The following is a 15,492-nucleotide window of genomic DNA, read 5'->3' on the forward strand; positions in this document are numbered from 1 at the left end:
TATTTGGATCGTATTCTGCTATCTTTGAATTTCTCATGCAAAATTTATAATTCGTTATTTCTGAGAATTATGCTTATTACTATTTTGTTAGTTATCTAGGAACTCTAGTGAGAAATGTTCTCACTGAGCGTTAGCTTACCCCGTTGTTTTTAAATTTCAGATCCGACGCAGCTTCATACTAGCCGAACTTTTGGTTAGGGCTTTTGGCTGAAAAGCGTTATATGGAGAGCCTCTTGTTTTTGATGTTACCTTCAGCACAATTTGTTTTGTTTTTTTTAAATGCTTATACCGGTAAGCTTATGGGCTGTAAGTACCAATCATATATATAGTTGCTCTGACTTCTATCATCAGCAGGTTTATGAACATTTTGAATAAACTATGTGATATGAAGTGTCAGGCTTGACCCGTGTATAAGAATTGTCTCGTGCACGGGTCGCTGCTGTCGCGCACCCTGTATTTTATGAATTTTCGCTGTAGTTTCGGGACGTGACAACCCTTTGCTTTATATTATTACTATCTCACTTATTACCATCTCACCTCTCTCCTCCTACTCCTCAGCTATTAAAGCTATTCTAGACTTTTTTTTAAAGCGTTTTCAATGCCATTAGGGTAATTTACTGATCATATGAGTTATTTTTTCTCGTATTTAAAAGTTCGTGGTGTTTTTCTCTAATAAAGATTGTTCATGATATTTTTGCGCAAAAGCCTAACAATTCATGTAAGTTTGCGAATTTTACACAATAAAGATTAAAGAATGTGCTATCATGCAGAACGAATGGAGAACACTCGAAGTGCAAAATCAATTTTACTGAAACTCTGTAAATCTATAAACTACTGAACCTAGCATTATACCACAGATAACTTCAGAAAATTATACAAGAAAAACATGAAAGCAACATGGACCAGCTTTATGTTACAGTAAATATAAACATTTGTACCTCTAAGTCAATCAACAGCATAAAGCTATGATCAATCCACCAGACACGGAAAAATCGACAATCAGGTTTTCTCTGCAGGAGTAAGATTGCCCATCTTCTCAGTAAGGTGATCAAGATTTTTCCGGTTCCACCAAACGCCCTCAACTCTTTTATCCTCAGCTTCTCTTCTCTCAGACTGAACCTCCTGTGTATCACCAGAACCTGGGGTTTCAGTAAGAAACTGCTCCCAGAAAACATCGTTTACGCCAGTGGTCACTTTAGGTTGAGTCTCAGGAGCAGCAGGCTCAGAGTTCACATCAATCTCAGAAACCTTATTGGGTACTTCAGTGTGCATATGATTTGTAGATTCTGTAAGATCTGGGGATGAATGGATATCTCCAATGCAGGGTGAAGAGATTGGAGATGGTGATCGAAGATTTGCATCGGTTTCCCCTGATGATGCATTTAACTCTGTAATAACAACAGCAGAGGGTGCACAAGGAACAGTAGTATTATCATAGTACATTTCTCCTCCAGAAGCTTGACTCACTTCACGAAAAAAGTTCTCCAAAGAGTTCAAAGATGATTCCATCTTTTCAAATGCTTCAGTATCGAGCATATGCATGTCTCTGCTTGTAGTCCTATTCTCATCCACATCAGCATCGTCATAGAACAAATTCCCTTTCGGCAGTCTCCTCTTCTTGCTGTGGAGATCAGAGGGCAATATGAGATTAGAGAGAAAACCAGGCCTTTGTATATAACTGTTCAAATTCGCCATCATGTTTTTTTGGCGAAGCTCTATGTTGAGCAATCTTTCCTCTAAAGACTGCATCAGGTTCTCCATCCCATGCTGTTGTTGTATGTGTTTTTGTAGCTCGGCAGTGAGTATGGCTTTTTCGCGTTGTAGCCTTGTGATTTCCTCCTCGAGCTCTTGTCTCTCGGATTCTCCTAAAGGCCCTGAGCCTTGACCCTGGTGCTGTAGTGAATGGCTGTGGACTGGCTTGCGCCTATGGATATTTTTCAGGAGATGTCTTTGGCCTCTTACGAACTCGTCGTTAGCAAACTCCCATCGGTCAGGATCTATTTTTTTAAATCCCTGGAAACAAAGAGAAGAACATGAATGATCACACAATAGTGGGAATACTACTGAAATAGATTACCTAATTAATTAATAACGATCTCTAGCCTTATGAGAAAAGAACTCGTTAGCTTTATCAGATGATGAAACTATGATATAAAGTTCTTGTGATCTATGTTTATCTGGTCGGGAGTAAACAATTACATTGTATTGGGTAGCATGTTTATACGGCGTTGCAGGTATAACGTAACAAAGAAATTCTTTCTTGATCAGATTCCTCTACTTACCCAATATAGTGAGGAAACAGAAATAGCAGATATGACCTAAACCTCACAGACATGCCTCAAAAGATAGGATATATCACACAAATTGTCATGAAGGTCCTAATTGTGATATCTTCCTTGTTCTGGATATCCTTCCATCTTTCATTCCATATTTCTGCATCGTAAAAGACGATACAACTCAACCTTGACACTACAATTGATTATCATTTGCTCTAACTCAACCTACAGTCGGACGCCTTTTTCTCCAATTTAGAACGAGCATGTAAAGTGTCTGGATATATTGTAAGTTCTCCTTAAAAGTTCTTCCTTAGAAATCCTAACTGTAAGTTCTTCCTTATAAGTCTGAAAGAAATTATCCCTGTATTATTATTAACACGGTCAATTTCCCCTTCTTATAACCAACACAATGGATTGTAGAAGGATCAGAAGTCTACGTTGTACCAAACAACACTAATAAACTGGAACAAGACAACAGACAGCAACGAATAGAATTATAAATTCCCCAAAGGACAGCAATAAAGCTGAATCTGAAAGAGAAACAGAAAAAGGACCTTCTTTAGTGAGAATAGTAATCACTATGGTATCCTTAGAAGATCCAGAAAACATCAAAACAAGAATTAGAGTCATCAACTGTGCTTATGAAATTTTCAATGACAAGCAATATCGCCTCATCCTGATATAAGTCCTATACCTTTTTCAGTTTTTCCTGGTCTACAGAAATTGTGGTTCCCCCTTGGTCCATGAAATAGATATGTTTAGATGTTGTTAGTTAATTAGATAATTCTAAATTTCAGTAGTTTGATAAGTTTTCTTCAAATTATAGTTTCAAATTAAGTAGAATTAGATGTTTATTATCCCGTGATTTAAATATTTCCCAGCTATTCCATAATTCAAAAAACAACATAGAAATAAATATTCAAGAACAGCTAAATAAGATTTGCAATTAATATTACAATCTATAAACTGATTATGCTTAACAAAAAGTTTACTGTTAAATGCAAGATGCCAACATTTCAATTGAGTCACTGACACATTGGTCACACAGCAAAACCCACTAAGTACACTGACCTCAACAATATTAGCATCTACAACTAAACCCAAAGACATGGGTACAGATGTGTGCAGTTTTTTTTACAAGACATAAATGTTCAATAATCTTAACCAATGTCGAGGAAAGCCATATTTATCTGACCCTAGGCAATACCCATCAACAAAGAATACAATAAGATGGTATGCAGGATAAAATCAATTGGGAACATCTCAATCTGTACGAGAACCCTTTGCCTTTGCTCCAAGGATTTCAGTATGGTCCAACTCGCAATATAAGATCCAAGCACCAACCAATCATCAATACATTCTTCTGAAGGATTGAGAACTCAGTTTGTCTTTCAATCCCCTTCTACAACTTTTTGTTTCAGTTACTTTAAGCAGTCCCATCAGTTCCCGTGTGGGATTCATCATTCTTGTTAAATAAAGTAAATAAGTTTCTAAAGGACAAGTTACAGAGTAGAACACAATTAACAAATAGCCATTGGCTTCATTTATACTAAAAAAATACCCAGATCAACTAATCTATGCTTATTCTATGTGGCACAACCAACAAATTCATGCACGTAAAGTTCTAGTTTCAATATGACTGAGAACATATGTGCAAAAGGATGTAGAATTGAGGTGTTTATAAAAGGCATAAAAAAGTTACCAAGTCAGGCCCTGTCCTGCTTAATACAAAGTTCAGATTTAACCTTACTATTCCCAGAAGTTAAGTGAATTGCAGTGTGTTGTGCAGACAAATAACTGAGCTGCTGCATGTAGACACAGAAGTACGATACAGGTAGTTTCTTCCCTTCTCTTTCCTCTTTTGTCTTCTTTGACTTTCTGGGTTAGGCAGTGGGTAGATCTAGACTTTTCTTTTCTTTTATTTTAAAATTTAATTTTGAACTTTTATCCATAAATTTTGTTGTTCGAAGCAAATTATGGGGAGGGAATTATGGTCTGATTATTATACTTTTGCATGATTTTTTGATAATATTGGCTGAACCAGTTTTAGGCATTGTTTTAGGTACCCTTACTTCGAGACTTGTACACAGAATAGGAATTATGGTCTGATTATTATACTTTTGCATGATTTTTGATAATATTGGCTGAACCAGTTTTAGGCATTGTTTTAGGTACCCTTACTTCGAGACTTGTACACAGAATAGCTGTTAACGACACATTATTGTTAAAACCACTTTTGTTGGTTCTTTGCTACCAGTAAAAGGAGAAAAGAAAGACAAACAAAAAGAGGAGAGAGATTGGAGACCACAAGAAAAACAAATAGAAAAGAAGAAAGAAGCATGTGCTGTACACTGAATATACCCTGAATATACTATATAGGTTAGGCGGAGAAATCTAGGAAACTAATAGTGAAATACATAACTGAATAACATAGAAATATGGGTGCTACTCTGTTTGCTGTTAAAATTTTGCCAAAAACATAACTAGAACGGATTGAAACATGAACCCAAAAATGAAGGATTCCACCACTACTAGAAAAGATAGAAACAGTTTGCTATTTTGTTGACAGTCAAAATCTACCAAAGTTCTAAGCAGATTGAAAACTATACCCAAAAATGAAGGATTCCACTACAATACAGAGATGATATCTATCGAAGATACCCAAAATAAAAGAGAACTGCTACAACAACAACAACAAAGAAACTTTCATTGCAAGATATGAGCCCTTCTTAGTTAAGTTAGCAACTATAGCCTTCTAAATTGCCTCCATCCATGTCTGCTTAAACCAACTTTTGTTGTCCTCATTCCAGTTACTATGATCCTAACACTTCTAACTAACATAGTTGTCAATATAAAAAAGACCCACATGCTAAATGTCTATTACTCATCACCCATTTTTGGGTGTGCATTAACATTCACTTCACATTAATTTTTTTTTTTTACAACATATAAATTATTAATATACTTATAAGTTCAAAAAATTTATGGCATATGTAATAATTATTTAAATGTTTCTTAAGAAAGTTATTAGTTAAATATAAGCTATGGTCCAATGGTAAAATAGGAGATAGGATAAAGGGAGGTTCCAGACAAAAAGACAAAGACATTTGCTCCAAAAAAAATTTATTTAGTTTCTAATGTTCTATTTTTTTCTTATTTATATTTCCTTTCTAATGTTCTATTTTTCTTGCTTATATTTTTTTAGAGTTTACTTTGGAAATATTGTTTTTGGCCACTAGAGCCCCTGAAATCTCAAACCAAGCCCTACCCTCCAGCCTCTTACTTGCTTTGACTTTTTATAACATTAGGCAAGTTATCAACCTTTGTTGTGCATGCTAAACAATTTCATCGGATTCCCCTTGTTTTATCCTCAATTGAAGCAATCACTAACTTGTTTCAAATGCACCATCTCTTACATTATCTTTTAGCATGTTGCCAGTAATCAACCCAGAAGTTCTAAATTTTGCTCTATTTAACTTTGTGTACATGTACCTTAACCTAGCTTACCTGGACAATTCATCTAGGCTCCCGTATTCATGTCTGACACTCCTTGAACACTTTTCTAGAATATATACACATATTTATTCAGACATGTACTCAATTATATAATACATGTTTAGTTTATAACGCTTGTGATACACTTCAAGGACATATATCTTACACTTCAACTCAAATTTATGCAACTCATTGGACATGGGTCGGGTTTGTTACAGCCCATACCCAAATTATAAGTATGATTAAAAACGAGCGATTTTCAATTTATAATCTATTAAAATAATAGAAACATAAAAATGTTATAGGGATTTCAATTCTCATAGCATGTGAATGAAAAAACAATATTAGTTTTATATAAATTATAAATTTCATGTACATATATAGTCGTGTCCTCATATCATATCTTTTACAAATTTTCGATGTCCCATATCCGCACCTATGTCACTATTCGACACTCGTACCCGTACCCATGCAACATAGGTCTTAACTAACCAACATTTATATTCAAATCATTTTTGGCCATAAAACATCCTAATAAAATGTTCCCTTCAATATCTCAAGCATTTGATAAGCACACAATAGTCATGAGGCAACTCTACTATAAGCATCTCATTTAATTCTATGAACCATATCCTCCTCAATATCACCATTACGGCGAATGATTGATCCAATGTAAAGAATATGGCTGCATGGTGATATTTCTTGACTATCAATCTTTTATATGTGCATTTTGTCTCACATTTCACCAAAGGTATCATTTGTGTATCAATCCTAAATATATTGGATTATAGAAGTCTATCTCTACCTACCAATCAACTCTGGGAATCATCTCTTTTCATAAGCAAATAAAGATCCAATAAAGACAACCAATAAAAATATAAAGGGATAACCTTCATCTCGATCTTAAGCATATGTTTATATAAAAAGGTTTCATCACCCTCATATTGCTCAAACCTTATTACCTACTAATTATGAACATGAGATGTAAACAACCCTGATCTAATATTCTTATATACTCACTATTATAATAGTGAATTATTTTGGTTCTTGATCAATACAATGTTGCTTGCTAGTTTGATGGAAAGACGGGAAAAGTAAACTAGACTAAGTTTCCTAAGTGCCTATTTTGGCTATATACCAATTCAAGAAACCTATGAATTAGATTAAGGTTTCCTTACTTCCCCATTACGTTTAAGCAATAAACTAAGTTCCTCTCAATAAAAACCCAAATGGAAAAATTGGTCTGCTTAATTAACGTTTTCAAAAGTAAAAAATCATTTCAAATTACCCAAATATATCAAAAATCTACCATTAAAATATCCAATACCCAATTAATCTAGCAATATGAGCTCTTACATAGGTATTTAGCTGCCGAATGAAACTGGAGAAATTATTGTGCTTGAAGTATTTGGGTAGCAAATCCCTCTCAAAATCTGGTTGGTTCCAGAAAACAAAGCTATTATTAGAAGAGCTCCAAGAGACGATGGAGTCCGTCAAAGGATCATCCACCATAATGTACGTCTTTGTGAGAAACGCCGGCAGAGATTTCGAGCCCCTATGAGATGAACCAGCCATCTATATTTGATCTAAGAAGCCATCAATTCATCTTCCTATTGCTATCAAAAGCCCAAAAAACCCTAATTTTTTATGGAAGGGAGGGTGTTGGGTGATTTTTTCGATAGGAGTTTTGGGGAATTTCGCTGGGATTAACTTTTGAGGGGTTGTGCAAATTTCCAAAAGAGTAAGGCGACGAGAACGAGAATGGTGAGGTTGGGTTTGACTCATATTCTTTCCTTTCTTGTCTTTTCTTTTCTTTTCTTTTCTTTATATCAGCCAACTGATTTTCTCAAAGAAGATGCACTTCCCTATCTACTTTTGTTGCGTACGTTACAAAAAGTTGTACTTCTAATAATGATTATTACTATAGTAATAATAGATTAGAGTGAGATTGCATATATACGAAAAAGAGTGTCAATGATTAACTATAGTAATAATTGATTAGAGACGAGATAATAAGATAATAGTTAATGGAATGATGATGATAGGCGTAAGCACAGAAGGATATGCTTATAAACAATTAAGAAGTATATGACAATGACTAATTCAATACAGTAAATATACTCTTTAGCAAAAGTGAATGGAAGAATGGGATTTGTGTAGCTGATTCCAAAGTGTTAGGATAAAACTTCTATTTTTGTTGTTGTTTTTGTTGTCATTGTGCTGAGTATAATACAATATAATTCTCAGTTTAATACATAAATAATCAATGTTTTAAATGTCAATCGACATGTCGGATTGGGAAGGCTAGCGACTCAACATTAGGATTTCAAAGTCATGTCATTTTTCGAGCTCATATCGGACATGTCGAGCGCCGTTGCAGACGTTGCGGCTGATATTTGAGGTTTAAAAGTCAGGCAATATCAAGTTATATGTGTTTGGGTTTTTTTAAGTATTTGGGTTTGGGTTTATTACCCAAATCCCAATCCCGATGATGTTCTCTTTTGTTCGCGATTGCTAGCTAGGGCAAATATAACCTGATAGCAACTTATGGCAAGAAAAAACACCGCTCTCCTTTTCTCTCATATCTTCAACATCGCACCTCTAAAACCCCTGTCATTTAGTTAGGAATGCTTAGATTTTATTTAAGACATGACATTATACATATGCGCATCACCCGAAATGGCAATCCGACATTTAGTACATGTCTCCCGATATACCCCCGATTTCTGCTATTTGACAAGGATTTTAGCCGTCCGACATTATGAACCCGACATCCGACATTCAAAACTTGTAAATACTAAGTCTGATCTGTTCTTCAAAACTCTAGCTTACTTACTAATTATCATAATGACTTATTTTTTGTTACAAATCAATGCAATATGTTACTGCTATTTTGATCAGAGTCCAACATAAGAAACATAAACTAGATTAAGCTTTCCTAAGAAGCTATTTTGCTTATAAATCAATACATTGTAGTCTATCTACTAACCAACTTTAGAGTTACTCACCATAGTAAAAACCCAAATGGATAATTGGGTCTGCTCAATTAATATCGTCAATAACTACGACTCAAATATATCGAACTGAACACAACCAAATTAAGCAAGAAGAGGTCTTACATAGGTATTTAGCTGGCGAACGAAACTTGAGAAATTATTGTGCTTGAAATATTTTGGCAGCAAATCCCTCGCAAAATCCGGCGGGTTCCAAACAACAAAACTATTATTTGCAGGGCTCCAAGAGACGATCGAATCCGTCGACGGATCATCAACCATATCGTAGGTCTTCGTTAGAAATGGCGGCGGAGAATTCGATCCCCCGTGAGATGAACTATCCATTTTCTGCTCTGCTCGATCGAAGGAAGTCAAAACCCTAATTCAACTCCCTTCTCGTCGTCAAAACCCTAGCTTTTTTCGATGGGGGAGAGGGATGATCTTTAGCTGGGATTGGGATTAAGGGGTTGTCGAAATTTCTAGAAGAGGAAGGAGCAGAAAAACAGAAGAAAGGTCAGGTTTTCGGGTTTGACTCTTTTTACTTTTTTTTTCTTTTTTTAACCTTTCTTTTATTTATCCTCCTCTTTTCTTTTCTTTTCTTCTCTTTTCTTTTCTTTATATGCTAGTGTGAACATCGTGCAAAACATGGTATATTTTTTTTTCCTCTACAGTTATCCTGATTTTAAATACTACAATATTTTTTGAATTTTTTTGAATTGTTATAGTATCATGCTCTGTTACAATATTTTTTTTACCTTTCTTTTCTTTTTTTCCTCTTCTTTTCTTTTCTTTTCTTCTCTTTTCTTTTCTTTATACATTTGATCACCTGATCCCTTCAGAGAAACTGCCGCGCTTTCTCTCTCTCTACTTTCTATTGCGTACGTTACAAAAAGCGTATTTCTATGATGATGGCTAACAATAATCCACCAGATCCTAATTTCTTTTTTAGTTTCACGTTGGGCCTCAAGTGTTTTTTCTATATTTTACTGACATCCTTAAACCTGTTAATTTGTTTTACAAAACACCCATAATTAGATTTAACTATTATCTAGTCAACCTTTTTGTGGTTACTCGTAATGACTTCTAAAACAATGATAAATTGGGAGGTGTAAATTAGAAATACCAATATTTGCGGTTCCAGTATAGAAGTAAGACAGAGGTAGGGTCTAGCACGATAAAAACTCATAGTAATAGTTTATTAAGGTGAGAGTGAATGTACACATAAAATACTGTTAGTATAATACTGAAATGCATGAAAAACAATAAGGTCATGTTTAAAGGAACAATGAGGATTAGACAAAAGCATAAAAAGACATGTTTTTGTGAGCAATTAAAAAAATATATTGATGTATATGGCTTATCATTCTTTACAAAATTAAATGGATAAATGATATTCGTGTAGCTGATTTAAATTTTTTATACAAGTTTTGTTACTGTTGTTTTATGGCAGGTGTCTGAATATAATTAAATACATTATAAAAATATAAAAGGAAATTTCTTTACAAATTTGATGCCCAATCTGTATTCAAAATCCATCTACATAAAATATTCAATTTCCAAAATAAAGTTTATCTTTCTCTATTTTCTTAGATTCTACGTAAAATAACTGATTCCTTTGTTCCATTGTCATCATATATTTCTCTCTTACATTTAAAAAAGGGAAAATTGTTTCTGGGCCTCCGAAATTACCCTTCCCCTCTTCTTCTTCTTCTTCTCCTCCGCCTCCTCTCCCCTCTCTTCTTCTTCTTCTCCTCCGCCTCCTCTCCCCTCTCTCTTCTCTCCTCATCTCCGCTAACTGCTCCTCTCCCTTCTCTCTTCTCTCCTCTCCTCCTCTTCTTCTTCTCCAGACCCTAGCCCACACCCCCCCCACCCCTCCTCCCTCCCCCCTCCTTGCAATATTTACAGTTTGAAGAGAGGAGGATATTGATTCGGGGGTTTTCCTTGGGGTTGGTGTTCAGAGCCATTGCTAGGCAAATTGACAAGTATTTTTATCCTTTAAACTCTTTTACTGATCGCCTTATTCTTCCTAATCGGCAAGCATCTCATATCCAACTCTTTATTTTTTATGATCGCATTATTTTTCCATAATCGACATGTTCATCTCCTTGTTTACAAATTCCATAAATTTCTTTCTTCTGAATCTATTTATTTGTTGTGTCTTTTGTGATTTCGATTTGATTGCATTATGTGCTGGTTTATAGTCCGAAGGAGTGTGTGCTTGTTGACGACTTGACGGTTGATTCAAATTTCGGGGTGTTAGCACAGTTGGGGGAGAATTTACATATTGGTCTATGATTCTTATTTCTCTAAGTATTCGAAATCTGAATGATGATAGTTCGAGAGTTGTCAGGACTTCATATAAATTTGATTCCTCAAGTGACAAGTAGTGCGTGTAATCTATGTCCAGTTACTTCCTTAGGGGATTTTGCTTTTCTCTCATGTCCTGTTTTAGTATTTTATATTGCTTGATGAGCCTTCCATGTTAGTGAGGATGAATCAGAATCTTTTGCTGGAATGTCCGTTGATCCTAATTCAACATGCCCTTGATTAAAGACTATATGAGGGCATAGAATATGCATTGTATTTGCTTTATTTTTTCTGCAAGATAAATAGAAATTATCATTGCTGGTGTCTAAAATGTGAAAGGTAAATGGAAATGTCATGGGTTTTTTTTCCTTTCGAATAATATGCTACACTCACTGCCAGAGACTTCCTAGTGTCCATCAAATAGTCAATAAAGTAGATAAAGAAAAATCTCCAAGTGACAGCTTCACCTATGTCGGAGTTTGAGCGTGCGAATCTCATTTCATGGGCAAGACATCTTGCTCATTTTGAAGTTCTGCATAAGATAATATTCTTATGATTTTCTCTGTAATATTCACACATCCATTTTTTTGGTACTCAAGATGGGCTTGATCGATAGGATAGCCAACTGGCAGCTACTGTGGATGGTAAATTAAAAGCATCCTAACATCACCAATACTTTCTTCTATTTTTCTTCTTTTCTAGTTGGAATATCATGTACAAGCCTGTCGATTGCCTTTTCTGTCTCAACCTTTAACAGGGCAAGAACAAGGAGCTGATCTAGGGGCTAGTAGAGTGTCACATGTGGCTGGAGGTGATTCGATGAGATTGATGCTAAATTGCTAATGTTTAACAATTTTTCTATTTTGATTTATTACTTGGAATTGCTAGCTGTTTGACTACTTTTTCTTTATCTAAACAGACCAAGAACAAAGTGATCGTTGGGTTAGTAAAGCATTAATCACAGCTGGAGGTGACTCAGTATTCTAATATATCCATCATATATTGCTATTTCTTTTTAACATGGTTGAGCAAATGCATGAATTCTATCAAATTGATTGGAAGGAACTTGGTAGTTTCATCTAAAGAGAAGGATGACGAGGATTGTGAATATGAGATGATTTGGGATGCAGAGGGATATTGGCTCGATTTGGGAAGATATTCGATTGGTCTTTGAAGCCCAAACTAATGGGAATTGCTTGCACACAAGGTGTTTGATATAATATCTCGGTGAGAAGGAATGGTTTTATTGGAAAGAATGGTTCAATCTCAAACGTGTGTTATAATTTTTATGGTTGTGGAATGTCGAAGCATCCTCCAGTGGTTCAATCTCAAACGTGTGTTATAATTTTTATGGTTGTGGAATGTCGAAGCATCCTCCAGTGACTACTACTCAATTCTAAGATTGTTGTACTGATGATCCTTATGTTGCATCCAGAATTGCTTGTAACGTGTTATGTTTCATTGTTTAGTTGATTATACTATGTGTTCTTATGGTTTGGTTGTACTTAGATCAAAATTTAATAAAATGTATTGTGTCTATTTAGTAATCAATTTTGGTGTAATTTGTAACGATTGTATGTGAAATGTATTGTGGCTGTCATGTGAATATGTACAACTTCATTCAAATAGAACTTGATGTGCATAATAAACTGAAGATTATATATAAATTATGTTTATCAAAACCTGAATATTATGATACATAATATGTACATAATCTTGAGGTTATTGTGTACATAATATATACAAATCATGTATATAATCTTCAAGTTACAATACACTATTAAATCTCATTATATGTTAACTTTCTTCATAAATTATGTTAACTTTCATCATTATATGTTAACTCTCATCGTAACATGTTAACTTTCAGCTGAACATGTTAACGTTCATCATAATATGTTAACTTTCACTGTTACATGTTAACTTTCATAATAACATGTTAACTTTTTTCATAAATCATATTAACTTTCATCATTATATGTTAGTCTCCTCGTAACATGTTAACTTTCAGTTGAACATGTTAAATTTCAGCATAATATGTTAACATTCACTATTACATGTTAACTTTCACCATAATATGTTAACTTTTAACTGAATATGTTAACATTCATCATAACATGTTAACTTTCAAACATGTTAATGTTCACTATAATAAAATTTTTACATTCTTACAGCTGATATTGCTTGAATAAACGATATGATTAGCCTTACAATCTTAGATATTATAAAAAATATAATACAATGTGCTACAAAAGTCTTGACAACCTACATTGCTTTACCAAAAGTATTGTACTAATAAGCAATCCACACCAATCACTAATTACATTCATAGCTTTTTTTTAAACGTTTCTATGAAAATAAAGCAGTGAAAGTTAACAGGTTTGGATGAAAGTTAACATAAAGCAGCAAAAGTTAACATTCAATATGAAAAGTTAACATACTAGGATGAAAGTTAACACGTTCTGCTAAAAGTCAACATAGAACTTTATAGTTAACATTTTCCCCTTTCTTTCTCCTGTTTTTATTTTTTCCCTTTTGTTTTTCTGCTAGTTTTTCTACCAAAGATATACAAGAACTCAATAATCTTATCATGTAACTATTATAGCTTCAATTTAATATATTATGATGAAAGTTAACATGTAATAGTAAATGTTAACATATTATGATGAAAGTTAACATGTTCAGCTGAAAGTTAACATGTTATGATAAACGTTAACATGGTTAGTTGAAACTTAACGTGTTATGAGTACACACTTCATGCAAATCAGTGCTAGGTTTTGTCAAATTTCCAACTTGAAAGTGTCATTTGGACTAGCAACACAGAGATGACCCATCATTATTTGAAATAATGCAATTAGTGTCTCTACCACAGTCCATTAACGAAAATATGTGACAAGAATCTATTTAATTTTTAATGTCAACGAGACCATGAAACAAGAAATCAACAAGAACTAGACATCCACATTTATTAAATTTGAGTTTGAAAGTACCATTTGGACTAATATCACCTATGTCATCAGTGTAACAAATAAACAATGTTTTCCACCTCCTCATATGTACCATTTGGACTAATATCACCTATGTCATCAGTGTAACAAATAAACAATGTTTTCCACCTCCTCATATGTGACCAACACATATACACTAGCAAATAATAATAGTCAAACGGAACATATACATAAATTCTAGGACATTATAAAAACAGACCTATCCTCTTCTTCCTTCAATGAATGTATCATCTCGGCAAGTTGGCTCATAGTTGGTCGAGCATCGGCAGATTTGTATATGCACTTCAATGCAATCTGAAGAAGCTTCACCATTCTATCTTCAGGCACTCCTTCATAGAGCATTCCATTATCAAAAACTTCAACTGTCTATTCCTCTCTCACCACAGAATGCACTCACTAAGACAAATCAAAACTATTATTCTGAACAACTAATCATCTCTGGGTTTTCACCTGCATAGATTTTTTTCATCAGTCTCAAATCTTGTTTAATTCCATCAAATTATAACACACGCCTGAGATTGAGCCATTCTCTCCAATAAAACCATTTCTTCTCACCAATGCATTATATCAAACACCTTGTGTGCAAGAAATCTCACCAAGCATCTGCTTGCAAGAAATCAAGACAAAGAACAGTTCCACATCAACACATCAAATCCTCAATACGTTGACATAATTCAACATCAAAACACTCAATTTAATCACAAATTGAACATGGAAGCCCAAAATCCAATACAATGAACTTAAAAACTCAATCAAATTAAAAAACTCCAACTCAAGCTCAATTAATAAAGATTGTACCTTGTGTGCAAGCAATCCCCATCAGGTTGGGTTTCAAAGACTAATCGAAGGTCCTCCCAAATCGATTAAGCATAGGGATATTGACGGAGGAGGCGGAGGAGGTCGAGGACGGGGCCCGTGGAGGGGGGTAGGGAGGACGGGTGGGGGGTGTGGGCAAGGTTCTGGAGAAGAAGAAGAAGAAGAGAGGGGAGAGGAGGCAGAGGAGAAGAAGAAGAAGAAGAGGGGAAGGGTAATTTCGGAAAAAAAATTCTGGGAGAGTGTGAAAGGGCTGAAACATAAGGGAAAAACAAGAGGGGGCTGTGGCACATCTCTTTTATTTTTTTGGGGCCCAGAAACATTTTTCCCTTTAAAAAATGATGAGCACAATTTTTAGGCCTATGCCACCACCACAAAAAGCAACATGGAAAAATAAAATATGTGTCGTGCAATAGTCAACTACATTGGCATGACATTTATCAAATCCGTACTAATTATAAAGTAAACCACGAGGGTAGTCAACAAAGCAAGGGAAAGGAAATGATGTTCAACCAATAAGGGCAAAACGATAATTCAATTCCTCTTAACGATGCAAAATGCCTTTTCACTCCATCCCATCCCCACTACAAGCTCTCATGT

General features: G+C 34.6%; 1 protein-coding gene and 1 long non-coding RNA gene across 2 annotated transcripts; both read right to left on the reverse strand.

Moving 5' to 3' along the window:
* Window positions 1-792: 792 nt before the first annotated feature.
* LOC109827465 (heat stress transcription factor A-4b-like) lies at window positions 793-9,283 on the reverse strand. The gene is made up of 2 exons (XM_020394471.1): window positions 8,891-9,283; window positions 793-2,013 (listed from the first exon to the last, which is right to left on the reverse strand). The coding sequence occupies exons 1-2, from the start codon at window positions 9,107-9,109 to the stop codon at window positions 1,000-1,002; spliced, it is 1,233 nt and encodes a 410-aa protein (XP_020250060.1). The 5' UTR covers window positions 9,110-9,283; the 3' UTR covers window positions 793-999.
* A 4,775-nt stretch (window positions 9,284-14,058) lies between these two features.
* LOC109827466 lies at window positions 14,059-14,998 on the reverse strand. The gene is made up of 4 exons (XR_002243437.1): window positions 14,878-14,998; window positions 14,635-14,682; window positions 14,188-14,529; window positions 14,059-14,117 (listed from the first exon to the last, which is right to left on the reverse strand). It is a non-coding gene; the product is annotated as an uncharacterized LOC109827466 (long non-coding RNA).
* Between the last annotated feature and the right edge of the window lie 494 nt (window positions 14,999-15,492).

The sequence above is a fragment of the Asparagus officinalis genome, unplaced genomic scaffold (assembly GCF_001876935.1).
Source record: "Asparagus officinalis unplaced genomic scaffold, Aspof.V1 AsparagusV1_Un224, whole genome shotgun sequence".
NCBI lineage: Eukaryota > Viridiplantae > Streptophyta > Magnoliopsida > Asparagales > Asparagaceae > Asparagus > Asparagus officinalis.

Bases quoted from the DNA above. Each gene is read 5' to 3' on its own strand.
- LOC109827465 (XM_020394471.1), bottom strand. From the start codon at position 9,109: ATGGATAGTTCATCTCACGGGGGATCGAATTCTCCGCCGCCATTTCTA. The intron at 2,014-8,890 runs GTAAGACCTCTT...CTTTGTTTCCAG, and splicing joins TTCGCCAGCTAAATACCTAT to GGATTTAAAAAAATAGATCC.